Source organism: Paramormyrops kingsleyae, chromosome 16 (genome assembly GCF_048594095.1).
Source record: "Paramormyrops kingsleyae isolate MSU_618 chromosome 16, PKINGS_0.4, whole genome shotgun sequence".
NCBI lineage: Eukaryota > Metazoa > Chordata > Actinopteri > Osteoglossiformes > Mormyridae > Paramormyrops > Paramormyrops kingsleyae.
In genome coordinates this window covers 2,191,817-2,208,815 of record NC_132812.1, presented here as the reverse complement: position 1 = coordinate 2,208,815, position 16,999 = coordinate 2,191,817, and the positions used below count along the sequence as shown (strand labels likewise).

General features: G+C 42.3%; 1 protein-coding gene across 1 annotated transcript in view; it reads left to right on the top strand.

Moving 5' to 3' along the window:
- Positions 1–16,999, top strand: part of LOC111837630 (uncharacterized) — a 194,101-nt gene that overhangs the window by 29,588 nt on the left and 147,514 nt on the right. The window contains exon 4 of the mRNA XM_072700891.1: positions 8,611–8,646. Within this exon, the coding sequence (XP_072556992.1) occupies positions 8,611–8,646 (36 nt within the window). The remainder of the gene's footprint in view (positions 1–8,610; positions 8,647–16,999) is intronic.

Genomic DNA, 16,999 nt, shown 5'->3' with positions numbered 1-16,999 from the left:
ATTACAGTTATTGCATTTCATGTTTCACCTTTCTAATATTTGTACACTTTTATTTTACAGTAAAATACCGTTATAACGTACTTCAAGGGACCTGGAAAAACAGTCTGTTACATCCAGAGTTGCTGTATGCCCAGAACACAACTACAGGATACCATTTACTCATGCCACACCTCAGCAGACACACTTGTGGTATAAATTATTATATTGTACATGTAGTAATCCAACTTTACCTGACCAGATGCGTGACTATTAATAATCCCGACTACGTACGCATCTGCGCTGGACATCACTGGAACGCCACACGGCTTGTAGGCGGAAATGCATGTCTGTTATAGCTGAACAGAACTACAGCAGAGTCCTGCACTGGTCCACTTTTGGAGACCCGTACCCACACAGTACAGCACCACACCCGCCCGTGCACCCGTGATTATTTCAAAGTTAAATCTGCACCCGCCCGGGCCCGTTAACATTATGCCCATTACCCGCGATAAAGTACACACAATTATTTTTTCTATGCACCTCTCAACGTGACAAGTGCTAGGCCTACATGAATTTTGAATTGAAACGAAAAAGTCCATTTAACACAAAATCAAATCAGATAGATATAAGCTATCCATACAGTGATGAGCGTGAAAGAGAGAACACGACGACACGCTTCAGCAAGGATTCAGACGTGTATGTGAATGTTTGTCGAGGCGGTTATCTAATGGTGCTTTCATTTTTCTCTCGGAACTCGGAAATTCCGAGTTCAGTGACATCACTGTTATACTCGTCAGAAAATAATAAATTGAAGGCTCCAGACAAACGGTTAACTTTTCTTTATTTCTCATAACTTTAGTAGAACACACATCTCTTTCTCCTGAGCCCCCTATTGTTCTGAAGAGTGCAGTCAATATCGCAGTCCACAGTATTAGTGTCTATCTCAGCTGCATCCCGCATGAGTCTTAAACACAACAATCATGTCCAACAATATCCCGTTCGAGCTACCACATCTCGGAACAAACATGGCTGCCTCCATGAACACGTTGCTGTGTGTTGTTGCTTTATTTTTTCCGAGAGACAAACAAACAAGAAGATAAGATTTTAACAACTCTGAGCTATTAGTTAAGTTCTCCCCAAATGAGCTTGATGGGCCAAATGGCCCCCTCTCGTTTGTAAATTTATGTTCTTAAGAAACACAAACTAGTCAAACCACATTAAAAGCTTTCTAAAATATTTTAGCACATTCATAGCAATATTCTTTTTTCGAGAGGCAAACAAACTACAAACAAACCAAAGACACTAACAAGTCTGGTAAAAATCTGATATTGCATGATAGGATACTGTTTACGGTCATGATATGGTATTCTCTAAATCGAACACGTGCAGTTACATTTATAACTATTAATACATTTAACAAAATAAACATTTTTAAAGATTTATAAAATACAATTACTGTTGAGTGTGTAAGCTGCCATGTTGAAATTATGTCACAGGGGCAACTCGGACAACAAAATCTTGTCCGACATCAACGTCATAAAAGAGGCGTGTTTCCGACGGGAAGTGACGTTTTTCGTGACGTTTCGTGACGTTTTCATCCGAGTTCTTGGTGCGTTCGTCTTTCTCTCGGAACTCGGAAATTCCGAGTTGAGTGACATCACGTCCGACAATCTCCCATTCGAGCTACCCACATCTCGGAACAAACATGGCTGCCTCCATGAACACGTTGCTGTGTGTTGTTGCTTTATATTTTAGCAGATTTGGAGTTTTCCAAATGGAGAAATGGAGATTTTTCCGAGAGACAAACAAGAAACACGAACTAGTCAAACCACATTAAAAGCTTTATAAAATATTTTAGTACATTCATAGCGATATTCTTTTTTCGAACGGTAAACAAACTACAAACAAACCAAGTCGCCATGTTGAAATTACGTCACAGGGGCAACTCGGACAACAAAATCTTGTCCGACTTCAACGTCATAAAAGGGGCGTGTTTCCGACGGGAAGTGACGTTTTTCATGACGTTTCGTGACGTTTTCATCCAAGTTCCGACTTGGAGAGAAATAATCGAACGCACCATCTGACTTGGAGAGAAATAATCGAAAGCACCATAAGGTACCCCCGACATACTGAACACACTGTGATAATGACAATTTGTACATGATGGTTTAATACATAGATATTTTCGCTTATATATTATTTTTTGCAGGCTACAATACTGTTTTGATTGACCTGCTACCCGCCCGTGTGTAATGAATTACCCGCCCGCATACCCTCCCGTAAAATTCCAGAGCATTAAAATCCGCCGGTTTCAGCAACTATCTGCGGGTACCCAACCCGGTGCAGGACTCTGAACTACAGCTAAAAGCGGCCCTGGGGACCAAATTGTTTGTCCATTATAAGCTAAATTCCATTATATGCAAGTCCGCTATATCCGATGCTTTTTCTGCATGTTCGTAAAGGCGCACGGCCGGTGTTCTGTCGAAAAATACTACCTATCGAGACGTGCTATCGAGCCTTTCTGCGCATGTGCAGTTCCAACGTTATAAGCGAGTCCACTATAACGGGATTTTACTGTAATTATTTTGGAATTAATTGGAATGCTAAGACATGATTTTATAGGCTTTATTATATTGATTATGTAGCAATCTCAGCTCTGTTCTCCATATCATGGAAGTATCATGTAGAGGATTACAGAAAAGATGGCTTTTATTGTCTGCTTTCTCATCTTGCTTTTACTCACAGCACTGACTACAGGGTTCCATTTTTATATATACGTATATACAAGACTCCCGCTAACTCAAACAAAATCATGTCATTTTGGTACACCTTACAGATTAACAAAATAATTCAATCAGATAATGTAAAATATTATGTCAGATGAGGTCACATAATTCAACTATTATTCAATTATATTATTAATAATTCTATTATTACTATATCAGTCCTCCCCCCGTTAGTTTTCTACTCATTTTGCAGTCTCCCCCCCCCCCCCCCTCCCAAATAAGTCAAATGCCCATCCACACATGACATTCTGGTCACATCTCTGTTGGTGCCCCATTCTGGGTTGTTTCCTTCCTTGCGCCTGTAGCCTCCGAGGCTCTGGACCCCTCCCCCCCCCCGACTCTGAACAGGAAAAACAGTTTCAAAAAATGGATGGATGGAGGCCAAAATGGAGAAGACGTGTGAAAAATTAAGTACACCCCATAATTCAATAGCTTGTAGATCAAGGGTCTTGAACTCTGGTCCTGGATAGATACTATACAGTAGGTTTCTACCTGGCTTCTGATGAGCCACACCTGTTCCTGGTAGGGGTGGCACGGTTCACAAAACCCACGGTTCGGTTTGTATCACGGTTTTAGGGTCACGGTTTTCGGTTCTGTACGGTTCTTGTTATTTTTTCTTTTAATCTTTAACACTCCAGAAATGTACTTCAGCATATGATATATAGCTTAATTATCCACAATTTAGGATACAGTATTAAAAAAGTTATATCATGTAATCATGCATAAACTGAATTTGACTTGACTTAAAGCACATTATTAAAATTATTAAACATTATTAATCCCAGAACAGTAATAAAATAAAAGTCTTGCCTTAACATAAATGCTAAAAGAATAGATCGCTTTAATCGCTATTACAGTTGGGTATGGGCACGCGGTCTTATTTAGAAAACATACAAAAAGAGACGCATATAATGTTTAATCATTCGTTTTGTATTTGTCCGGTCCACGGGGTTAATTTAATTGGGGATCGTTAAAATGATAGATCACCTACAGATAGATCTTGATTAAGCCTGATTCGGTTCGTTTTATATATATATATATATATAACGTGAAAAAAAAATGGTATTAATTATATTGAATGTTCTTGAGTAATTGATAAAATCAGTTTCTGTGTATGTACAAGACATCAATCTGTAATAGTGCAAAATATGTCCAGTTGATATGTCTAGTATGATCATCTGGCAATAGCCTGTAGGTCTGTGTGGTCAGACACTGTGCAATAAACAGAATTTTTAGGAACATGGCAAATGTTCACATTGCAGCATGGAAGCAGGCTCACTGTTACAACGCTGACCAGGGAAGCAGAGGTGAGGAGACCCAGGATCGGGGGAATGCGGGGTTTAATGAGCAAAAGGAACACAGACGAGCGGTAAAGCAGAATTACAATATAATGACCGGACTGGAGAAAGAAACGGAAACGCGGACTAAATACAATGGAGTAATGACAAATTTGACAACAATCAGGAACAGCTGGTAAACACGGGGAATCCACACAGGGTTAACGAGGGGGCGTGGCACACGGAAAGAGCGGACGATCGAGGCATGACACTCACTGGAGTGCTTTGTGACAGATAACTTAATTTTCTTTAACAAAGTGCCTAACCGCACATTAAATAAAGTCACACAACAAAGGCGCACAACAGTGTTCAGATGTTGTGCTATCGGTTGGCTGAAATTTAAACGTTTTCTTCAGAGACAGGGTGGGAACGCCGAAAACACGAGCTAAACGCAGCAAACGAAAGGCTACCGGAAATTACTTAGCTGGCTGAACTTTTACCGGAACTACGTCACACCGCTCTGTGCATTTAGCCTATTCTTTCGCGCGAAAGGGAAACACACTGACGTCACATACGGGGCACGAGGCTACATTGCGCATGTCATGAACCGTCGAACCGTGCGACGCATGCATGCTCCGAACCGAGACAAGCGAACCGAACGGTTCGGTTTTTTTTCACGAACCGTGCCATCCCTAGTTCCTAGTTCTCATCAGAAGCCAAGTAGGATAGAAAACCTGTTGGGCAGTAGCTCTCCAGCACCGGAGTTCAAGACCCCTGTTTTAGAACCACCTTTATCAGCAATAACTTGAAGTAATCATTTTCTGTATGACTCGTAGTCTCTTGCATAATTGTGGAGGAAATATTGGCCCACTCTTCTTTACAACGTTGTTTCAGTTCATTGAGGTTTGAGGACATTCGTTTATGCAAAGCTCTCTTAAGGTACTGCCACAGCATTTTAATCAGGTAGAGGTCTGGACTTTGACTGGGCAATTGCTGTCAGGCAGAGAGGGGAACAGACGGACAAGGATCCAGAAATGCAGGGAAACGATCGGTTTATTAAGAGAACAGTGGCAACGCCAAGGCGGTGCTCAGGGGAGGGGAAAGGTAGACGGAACTTAGAATCGGCAGGCGAGAATCGTAATCGGTAGACGTGGGCGAGGGTCGGTACCAGGTAGAGCTGTCCAACACTGAAGCACAGACACTGGGCACGAATGGGAACGACGAAGAGGAAGGCGGAGGACGTCGGGACTGGAGGATCAGGTATGATGAGGACGCTGAGGAGGGAAGGCAAACAGGTGAGGTACAGATACAGGTAAGACAGGCAGGGCAGACGGAAGACAAGTAGATTGCTTGGTATGGCTGTAAAACATTGGCTCAATACTTCGCAATGTCCTTCTGTTCAATAGGTTCTTTTATCCTGTGGTTTGATTAGCGTTAATCGGCGTCACTTGCGGGGTTCCGCCCCCCAGGGGCGTGACAATTGCAACACCTTGATTCTTTTTTTTCAGCCATTTTGTTGTAGGTTTGCTGGTGTACTTGGGATCATTGTCCTGTTGCTCTTGGGTTTTTTGCAATTTCCATGAGTATTGCATGGTCTGCCCTTGGGGTCAATATGCTGGGACATCCACTCCTGGGAATATTGGCGACTGCCTTGAATGTTTTCCTCTTGTGAATAATCTTTCTCACTGCAGAATCATAGATTTCAAATTGTTCAGAAATGGCTATTTAATCCTTCCCAGACTGATGGACAGCAAGAATTTCTTCTCTAAGATCATTGCTGATACCCTATCAGCAAAATGTTAGCAACATATTAATTTCAGGGGCACAAGACATCAGTATTTGGTGAAATCCATCAGTAACAAAGGATTTATCTTATACACGAAAACGTGAAGGTTTTTCAAAAACTTTTTTTAACTACAGACGTTTTTGCCAATTTGAAGTCCAATTCACTTTTCTCATAGGATTTTTTTAAAGAGGGAACCAAGGCTGTGTCCAATTTCAGGGGCTGCATCCTTCGAAGGATGTGGTGTATGAAGGCATAGCCTTCGTAGGACTGCGTCTGTGTCCAAATTCAGGGGCTGCATCCATCTAAGGCTGTATCAAAGACCAAATGTATCATAGTGGTGCAACAAGGCTGTCCCATTTCAAAGGCTCCTTCAAATGTAGTCTAGAAATGCATCATTCTTTTGTCCAATGGATCCTTTGCAGCACAACATATCCCAAGATTCATTGCGAAGAGGTAAAGTGGGTGTGTCCCGGCTAGGTGACAGGAGTAGCGCTTCATGACTGAAGGGTCAGGGCAGGAACAGCTGGTGACGGCCAGACTGTCCAATTGGACAATGCTTTCTGTTCAACCATCAAAAAACTCTGACTGTGTCCAAATTCAGGGGCTGCATCTTTTGAAGGACGCGGTCTACGAAGGTATAACCTTTGTTGGCTATGTTCTTTGAAGGATGAACTGAAAGCGTTGCCAAATGAGAGGGTCTGATTTATACTGTGTTGAATTGATGCCACGAGCAGAGGTGTAAAGAGTACCTGAAAACCATACTTGAGTAAGAGTACAGATACCTTACTGTATAAATTACTCCATTACAAGTTACAAGTCACCAATTCCAATAAGACTTGAGTAAAAGTCGTAAAGTATCCAATTTTAAAAGAACTTAAGTATTTTACTCGTACTGAATGTAGGCTCAAAGAACACCAAGAAATGTGGAAAACAAGGAACTATTTATTTATGAGGCTTCATTTCCTAATATAGACATTAAATTGAACACCTCAATGTTTCAAAATGGCAGAAGAAGAAAATAGAACAAAAAGTCAGTCTCAGTCAAACTCAAATGTTCAAAAAAAAGGTAAAACAATAAAAAAAACTAATAAAAAAACAAATTCAGAGCTGACTTTAATGGTGTTTTAAGGGCAATTCTTAAGGGCAATTCTTAAGGGCATTTCAAGCAAAAATGGAGCACTCATAGTAATAAAATAATGACTTGAATTACACCATGATAATTATCAATATCGTTTGATATGATCATGATAAAATATTTTTGCTATATCGCACAGCCTTAATGGATGCTACCACAGTGGCTTTGCTAACTAGCTAATAACTAGTAACCCATAGGAAGCAAGCTGAACAGTCGTTTGAGCAGACAGTAATATCTGATGATGCACAAAGTCTTTAAGTGTCAAGTCTTGTTAACTACATGGAAGCTATATTATCAGCAAGAAGGTCTTTACCTAGTTACCATAGTTTTGGTAGTGAGTCGGCTAGATAGTCAGCTAACTGATGGAAACGTTTAACCAGCAGCAAAACAACCACAAACAACCATGCGGGTCCCACAGTAAAATCTTTGTGCAGTAATTGACAGTCAATAGTGTGTCTAGCAGAAACATTAACAAACAAAATAATAAATAATAGATAGCACTGTTATTACACTGGGACACTAAAGATTTTTAACTTAATGACATAACAGGTACTACAACGATTCCGTTCTGCGAGTTCGCTTTGGCTTCCGCTTTAAGACGTGTTGGACAAGGGCGTAGCTTTCGCGGTACGAATGGGCCGGGTTGGATGTGGGCGGGGTTGGATGTCCAACCCCGCCCTCCTGCAGGCTGCAGCCAGACATACTTGAAGAAATTAGTCGTGGTAGATAAAGATCCTGATTTGTCGCACGCAATCACAATGTAGCGAGTAACGGTAAGCGTCCGTTCAAATGTAGTGGAGTAAAGAGTACATATATTCAGTCACAAATGTAGTGGAGTAGAGAGTAAAAGTTGCTTATATTTTTGATACTCAGTACAAGTACAAAGTAGCCAAAAAAATACTTAAGTACAGTAACGAAGTCCATTTACTCAAGTACTTTACACCACTGGCCACGAGTACGGCATAGCTGTGGTGCAGCATCTCCATAGTCTGACATGCACCTCTGCAGAAATGTAACTACACATTGTAGTGACACAGACTGCAAGAAATGTGATTGGTTTGCTTGGTAACGGTAATCATTAGGCTGTCAGATTCCAAAACGTTTTCAATAAATTTTCAATAAATATAAAAATGAACAGATATGAGAACTTTGTGCTGCTTATTTGTCCCAATTTTTTTTTGTTCATTAAATGTCAATATGTAGAGTTGAAAGATGGTTCTCTGGGTAACATGAAAATTTACATTTAGTTTTAGGCAAGAATTATTCCATGACAATGATTTAAATTCAAAAGTTACATACCCCAAATAAGATTAACATAAGAACATACTGTATTTACAAAGAAACTTTTTAAAGTTTTAAATTAATTCAATGTACAAGGACTATATCATAGATTAGAAATGCATATTGGTAAAAATGACTGATCTATGAAGCTTTCTGTGGTTTTGATGATTTACATATGATATTTACAACTTTCTGTATTGGGTTGGCGCCCCTGTCCTGGGTTATTCCCTGCCTTGTGCCTGTACCTTCCAGGATATGTTTCGGACCCCCCACGACTCTGAATTGGATGGATGGATGGATGGATTTATGACCAGTTATTTCATTTTTGAGTTTATGTTTAATTTTGTTCTCCTTGTTAATTTCTAGATTTTCTCAGGATAATCTCTTTCCTTCTTTTCAGAGGTATGTGCACTTCACTTCTTATGATAATATGGTTAATTTGATAGTATTTGTGGTTGCACCTAGGATATGTGGTACTTTTTATACTATGTTGGAGAAAAGCCTCCTAAAATACAAATACTTAAATATCATGCACGCTACAGCACAGGAACTTTATCTGATCAGAATTATTTTATAATGTTGCTATAATCTAAAACTCATTCAGGGATACCTTTTAAAAAAGTTTCTGTGGACTTTTTTGGAAGTACACAGAAATCTGTGACGTTTTGGAAATTTCATGGACGTTCTTTGTTGGATTACATTAGAATTCTTCTGGAAATTCCCTCATCTGTTGAAATGTTAATCATTTCAAAGTGTAAGACCAAAGTGAACAGAAAACTCATGATTGTTTCCGTTTTCCAATTTAAAAAGAAATTATTTTATATAAATACTAAAATCCTTTCACTTCATTGTATTTAATATAATGCAACGCAATTGTCACTGAACAAAAATGAAGACTTGTAGGAAGTAAAAGAGTTTCCTTTTCTGTCAAAGTACTGTCTTCAAAGATATACATATATTATTGTTTAAGGGCTTGATTCTCTCATCAGGTATGTAGGTCAAAACACTTAAAAAGTTACATACTTTTGACACATATTCTCCCTTCATTGGCGTGGTCACGCCTACCGTGTGTAAGCTGAAAGAGAAGGCGCAGTCATGCAAGAAGTCTTAATTCATCAAGCAAGAAAAGGGGGCTACAACTTGAATAATTCTGGCAACAAGTAAACCATGGAACATGAACACTATAATACATTGTGAACCTAACTGAAATCCAAAGAAAGGGGCATAAGTTGCATATTAAGATTGAGGGGGAAGGGTATATTGGGGTCAGTGGAGTGACATCATGCCACATTATAGGGTGATACTGTAGCTGTTTTTGTATTCATAAACTATTGCTGTTATGATTACATTACATAAAGTTATCTTCACTAATACAGCAGTTAATACAGCTAAGTGCGGTGATGTCCCATATTATGTACTGAATTTGCTGGAATTATAAAAATAATGTCAGGTCATGCACTGTGGAAAAATGACCTCACATCCCGGTCCACGTTGGTGGAGCGAGCGAGCAGGAAAGCAGGCTAGATGAGCCGGTCAGACGGGAAAACGGGGTTTATTAAGGGATCCGGGCAAACAGCAAACATCCAACACTACACTACACAATGACCGATCTGGGAGACAGTGGGAGACGCAGACTAATATACACAGGACAAGTCAAAAGGAACAGGAAACAGGTGATGACAATCAGGGATTAACACGAGGTAACGAGGTGGGCGTGGCACACACGAGGATCGGACGGAGCTGGGCGTGACATGGACAAAGTTTTTCGATTTTTAAGTTCTGTACATTACCATAATAAATTTTAAAAGAAACAAGTCAGATGCAGTTGAAGTGCAGACTTTCAGCTTTAATTCAGTGGGAAGAACAAAAACATTGCATAAAAATGTGGGATACTAAAGTAATTTTTTTCTACACAATCCCCTCCTTTCAGGGGCTCATAAGTAATTGGTCAAATTAATATAACTGCAAATAAAATGTTCAATTCTAATACTTAGTTAAAAACCCTTTGTAGGCAATGACTGCCTGAAGTCTTGAACTCATGGACATGACCAGACGCTGGGTTTCATCCTTTTTAATTCTCTGCCAGGCCTTTACTGTAGCAGCTTTCAGTTGTGGTTTGTTTATGGGTCTTTCTGTCTGTAGTTTAGTATTTAGCAAGTGAAATGCATGCTCAATGGGGTTGAGATCAGGTGATTGACTTGGCCATTCGAGAATATTCCACTTCTTTGCTTTAATAAAGTCCTGGGTTGCTTTTGCTGTGTGTTTTGGGTCATTGTCCATCTGTATTATGAAACGCTGCCCAATCAATTTGGCTGCATTTGGCTGGATTTGAGCAGACATGATGTCTCTGAACACCTCAGCATTCATTTGGCTGCTTCCATCCTGTGTCACATCATCAACAAACATTAAAAACCCAGTGCCACTGGCAGTAATGCACGCCCAAATCATCACACTGCCTCCACCATGTTTTACAGATGATGTGGTGTTCTTTGGAACATAAGCTGTTCCAGCCCTTCTCCATACTTTTTTCTCTCCATCATTCATTTTTTTTTTTTTTTTTTTTTTTTTTTTTTTTTTTTTTTTTATTGCCCACCACCACCCCCCCTCTTCGGAGGACAACTTTATTTTACATTACATTCAAGAGTAAAGATTGTGGCCGCTCCGAACTCACCAGTACTCTCCATCATTCATGATACAGGCTGATCTTGGTTTCATCAATCCAAAGAATGCTGTTCCAGAACTGTGCTGGCTTTTTCAGATGTTTCTTTGCAAAGTCCAATCTAGCAATTCTATTCTTAAGCCTTATGAGTGGCTTGCATCTCACAGTGAAACCTCTGTATTTGCTTTCATGCAGTCTTCTCTTAATGGTAGACTTGGATAACGCCTACCTCCTGGACAGTGTTGTTCACATGGTTGGCTGTTACAAAGGGGTTTCTCTTCATCATGGAAATGATTCTGCAATCATCCACCACTGTTGTCGTCCGTGGATGTCCAGGCCTTTTTGTGTTGCTGAGTTCACCAATGCTTTCTTTCTTTCTCGGGATGTACTAAACTGTGGATTTGCCACTTCTAATGTTGTGGCAATTTCTCAAATTGTTTTTTTCCCCATTTTCGCAACCTAAAGCGGGTTTCAGACCGAACGCGGCATGCGCTGCGCTCGCCGCGGGGTTTGCACTTCCTCAGAAAAAACAGCGAGTGCCGTGGGGCTCAGCGCAAGAAGTAGGCGTGGTTTTCTAAACTCTCCTGTTTTGTTGTTGTCCCGTCCCGTGGTCAGTCACGACAATGTATAAAAGAAAAGCACTAGCTCTGTTAGCACCAAGAAAGAATAGGCTGTGAGTGCATGAGACCCTCATATCCAGAGAGCAGCTTGGGGAATTCAGGCTGGTAAAGGAGCTGAGGTAGCCTGGGGACCGGAGGGTCTATTCCACTGATCATCAACTGGCGGCCCGCGAATCAAATGCCTTCAGTTTTGTAATGAAATGGAAAAAGTATAAACATTAAACATAATGTTAAGCCAAAATTAGATTTTTATTTGATTTTCTTCTTGGGTGTCCGGCCCCCAAGGAGACTGTCTGGTAAAACTCTGGCCCTCTGACAAATATAGTTGATGACCCCTGGTCTATTCTGTGAGGATGGGGACATATTGTAGGAGGTGGCCCTCTCCCTGACATAAGGCTCCAGGAAGCTCATGATTGTGAAGTACTTCCAAATTATTTTCTGCTCTGCCCCTGCACCACTCTTCTTTTCTCTGACTTTCTTCCCCCTTAATATACCTGTCCTTGAGATTTTTCCAGGTCTTTTTACATTCGTCATCTATTAAAGTGGAGAAAATATGTCGTTTAAAGATAAAATATGTTTTAAGACATCCCAACCTGCAAAGGATCATTTCCTCCATACCCGCTTTGTGTGAGTGTGTGTTTCGAAGGGGCAGACCGAACGGTAGCCCGCTTCGATGCTTTGATTCTATTGATCGCGCGAAAATGCGTCACGGCGCGCAACGGTCAAAGTTCAACAAATTTCAACTTTGACCGTGGTGCGCGCACAAGGCTGCCGAGTGGCGCACAGTGCCGCGTTTGCGCTGTGCTATATACAGTAGTTGATGACCCCTGTCCTAAACCCTTCATCCAATTTGAATGTGGATACCCTAAAATGAAATCTGAGAGTCTGCACTTTATGTCCATGCCATTTGTATAGCTTCAATTGGAATATATTTCAGTTAACAGGTAAAATAGTAAAACTTGTGTCAGTGTCCAAATATTTATGATCCTGACTATATACAGTATATTTGCTGTAAGATTTCATTCGTGAGAGTCTGAAAGCATGAGTGTCCTGCCAGATGTGAGAGTTTGGCAACCCTGCTGTTGGTTATGAGACGAGAGGTATTTCTCAATACCAAGAATGTGAAGAACTCTGGGAACTTGGGGCAGGGAATACACTTTCACTGACTGGGGCATGATCACACATTTCTTTCAATATCATAAACTTAATTCATGGCAAATAAATTATTTCTTATATATTTGATTTGGCATTACACTCATCTTAATTTTAATCCATCCATCCATTTTCTCCCACTTATCCGAGGTCGGGTCGCGGGGGCAGCAGTCTCAGCAGGGAAACCCAGACTTCCCTCTCCCCGGCCACTTCCTCCAGCTCCTCTGGGGGAATCCCGAGGCGTTCCCAGGCCAGCCGAGAGACATAGTCCCTCCAGCGTGTCCTGGGTCTTCCCCGGGGCCTCCTCCCAGTGGGACATGCCCGGAACACCTCACCAGGGAGGCGCCCAGGAGGCATCCTAATCAGATGCCCGAGCCACCTCATCTGACTCCTCTCAATGCGGAGGAGCAGCGGCTCTACTCTGAGTCCCTCCCGAATGACCGAGCTCCTCACCCTATCTCTAAGGGAGAGCCCAGCCACCCTGCGGAGGAAACTCATTTCGGCCGCTTGCACTCGCGATCTCGTTCTTTCGGTCACTACCCACAGCTCGTGACCATAGGTGAGGGTAGGAACGTAGATCGACTGGTAAATCGAGAGCTTCACCTCTTAATTTTAATGTTTATTGTAAATATGTCAAATTTATGTTAAGTTTGTAATCTGACATCAAAGTATAGACATTGCAAAATGCAGTTTGGAACACTTACAGAAACATTATGAAAGTACATAGTAAGCAATGGTGCCAGTTTCTTTTGATCCCAGATATCTGATCACCAAAGTCTTGGGTACATGAAGATGACTAACTGGTGTAGTTGCAACATTCACTTGCATAAATAAATAAGAAAAACCTAACTCATGTCACTATTTCTGGTCTCCTCCCATTTATTATGTAGGAGCTCTCATGTGTATGCATGAGCCATTCACACCAGGACACATCTCCCCTCCCCTTTTATGGTGCTGATGGGGATGTATCTGGATCGTGTTTTACCGTTGCGTTGTGCATCAAATTACCATGTGAATGCAATTTGAATACGCGGTAATGCAGCTATTTAGAATGCGAATAGCAATCTTCAAGGTGAGGGTGGTACTACACGCCACCGATGCAGGTAAAACAAAGAATGGTGACATGGTTTAATTTTTTGCCGATTTAACCTAACTTTAAAAACTTTAATACTTCCGACAATGGACGTTTTGAAAAGAAGAGAGATTACGGATTTAGTCAGCGTTTTTTTTCATGATTCTACATAAAAATTTCAGCAAGATATAAACTGAAAATGAACTCTCGCCAGCCACCTCCTCCAGCTCCTCTGGGGAAATACCAAGACGTTCCCAGGCCAGTTGAAAGATATAATCTCTCCAGCATGTCCTGCACCTGCCCTGAGGCCTCCTCCCAGTTGTACACCTCAAATGGCTCCTTTCAATGCGGAGGAGCAGTGGCTCTACTTTGAGCCCCTTCCAAATGTCTGAGCTCCTCACCCTATCTCTAAGGCTGTGCCCAGACACCCTACAGAGGAAACTGATTTCTACTGCTTGTATCCATGATCTCCTTCTTTCAGTCACTACCCAGAACTCATAACCATAAATGGAGGTAGAAACATAGATCTACTGGTAAATGAAAAGCTCTGCCTTCCAGCTCAGCTCTCTCTTCGCCACAACAGAACAGTACAGCGTCCGCATTACTGGCGATGCTGCATCTGTTCGCCTGTTGATCTCCCACTCCCTTCGTCCCTCATTCATGAACAAGACCCCGACATACTTAATCTCCTCCACTTAGGGCAGTAACTGATCCCCCACCAGGAGAGGGCAATCCACCATTTTCCGTTCAAGAACCATAGCCTTAGATTTTGAGGTGCTGATCCTCATCTCTGCTGCTTCACACTCAAATGAAAACCACCCTAGTGCATGCTGCAGGTCGCTGGCCAACAACGGAAACAGGACCACATCATCCACAAAAAGGAAAGATGCGATCCTGAGGTTCCCAAACCAGACCCGTTCTGCCCCTTGGCTATGCATAGAAATTCTGTCCATAAAAATTATGAACAGAATCAGTGGCAAAGGACAGCCCTGATGGAGTCCAACACCCACCGGGAACGAGTCTGAATTACTGCTGGCAATGCAAACCAAGCTCTTGCTCCATTTGTACAGGAACCTGATGGCCCGCAACAACGGACTCCATACCCCGTATAATTACCTTTTCCATGTCCACAAAACACTTGTAGACTGGTTAGGCAAACTCCCATGAACCCTTCAGTATCCTTGTAAGAGTGAAGAGCTGGTCCAGTGTTCTGTATTGTTCCTCCTGGATCTGATGTTCAACCAACGGGTGGCATAGACCATACCAGGGAGGCCGAGGAGTGTGATCCCCCAGTAGGGGGGACACATCCACCGGTCTCCTTTCCAAAAATTGGGACCACCACCCCAGTCTACCAATCCAAAGGCACTGTCCCCAATGTCCATGCAATGTTGAAGAGGCGAAAACCAAGACAGCTCAACAAAATCAAGAGCTTTCAAGAACTCTGGGCAAATCTCATTCAACACTGTAACCTTACCACCATAGAGTTTTTTGACTACTTCAAGGACTTCAGCCCTAGAGATGGGCAAGTCCCCCACTGAATCTTCTAGGTGTATGTCCTCCAAGGAAGGTGTATCAGTGGGATTCAGGAGATCCTCAAAATATTCTTTCCACTGCCTGAGTATATCAGCAATACTCCATCCCCGCTGTAACAGCATGATTAAAGCACTGCTCTACCCCCCCCCCCCCCCCCAGTCACTTAACCAACGAAAAAGTCCTTCTCCATAACATCACCCAGCTCTTCTCACACCCAAGTTTCTGCTTCAGTAACTGCCAAAGCCGGTTTCCACCTGGCCTGCTGGTACCTGTCAGCTGCTTCAGGAGTTCCGCAAGCTAACCAGACTCAGAAGACCTCCTTCTTCAGCCTGACAGCTCCCATTACTGCTGGTGTTCACCACCAGGTTCAGGGATTGCTGCTGCGACAGGCTCCAACAACCTTTTTTTAAATTAATTTTGTTTGGCGTAAATTAATACGTTTGGAGATACATTCCTCTACTCCTAATTTTCCTATTGGATATGTTTATTTTAGTATGTGTTTTTAGTGAATGTGAGGTTTTTCAGGAATGCATCAGTTGCATTGTAGCGGGACTGACTGTGTTTATACAAGTCACAAGTTCCAGACTTCAGGAGCAACTGCTTTGCACAGTTCCATGTAGCTGACATGTGCATCTGCTCAGGGTTGAATATCAGGTAGCCTGCTGTGCTAAACAAACTACTGCGCTGGCATCCAAGCTGCTCTGTACACACAAATTAAACTTTTTAATGTTGGGTCCATTAAACATGGGCAAATACAGCAAAATTAAGTAATATTTAAGCAGTTACTTACTTAGTTATACTTATTTGCCCCAAAAGAAGTTGCTGCTAATTAACTTTACCATAGTGTGCACTGCAACCAGGGACGGATTACGGACCGGGCCAGCGGGGCCGCTGCCCAGGGGCCCTTGGGGTGCAGGGGGCCCGTGGGGCCCCTAGCCCAAAACAATTTGCAACGCTTATCAACAATGTATTTTCGTTTGTTTATTTTAGAGGGCCTGATCACCTCTGATCACCTCTCCCTGCTCGCTGTCCCGGCATACACACCACTTAGGAAAAGGACAAAGCCCATCACCAGAACCATTTACACCTTGTCTGATGAAGCTCTGGCTCAGCTCCAGGACTGTTTTGCCCTCACAGAGTGGAGTGTCTTCGAACATGGCGACCTAGAGACTTACACAGCTGCAGTGTTGGGTTACATCACGCTTTGCATGGACACTGTCACCATGGAAACACGGGTCCGGGTCTACCCCAACCGTAAACCCTGGATGACGAGGAAGGTTCAGGCACTGTTAAAAGCACGTAACTCTGCATACAAATCTGGGGACCAAGATATGTACAGCAGAGCAAGAGCAGACCTCAAAAAAGGCATCAGAGAAGCAAAACGGGACTATTCAAATAAGCTATCGGATCACCTTTCAGACAACAACCCCAGAAAGGTATGGGAGGGCCTGAAACACATCACCAATTACAAAGGCAGCGGGGCAAATACAGAAAACATGGACATCTCATTAGCAGAGGAACTAAACCACTTCTTTGCCCGCTTTGAGAGAGCTGTAGACACCCCTACAATGCAGACCGCCTTGCCCATTGCCTCCTCTGAACCCAGCTCACACACACTCACCCTCCAAGAACACCAGGTTCGCAATATGTTCAGAGCAGTTAATCAGAGGAAAGCTGCTGGCCCTGACGGAATACCTGGGAGTGTGCTCAAAGTCTGTG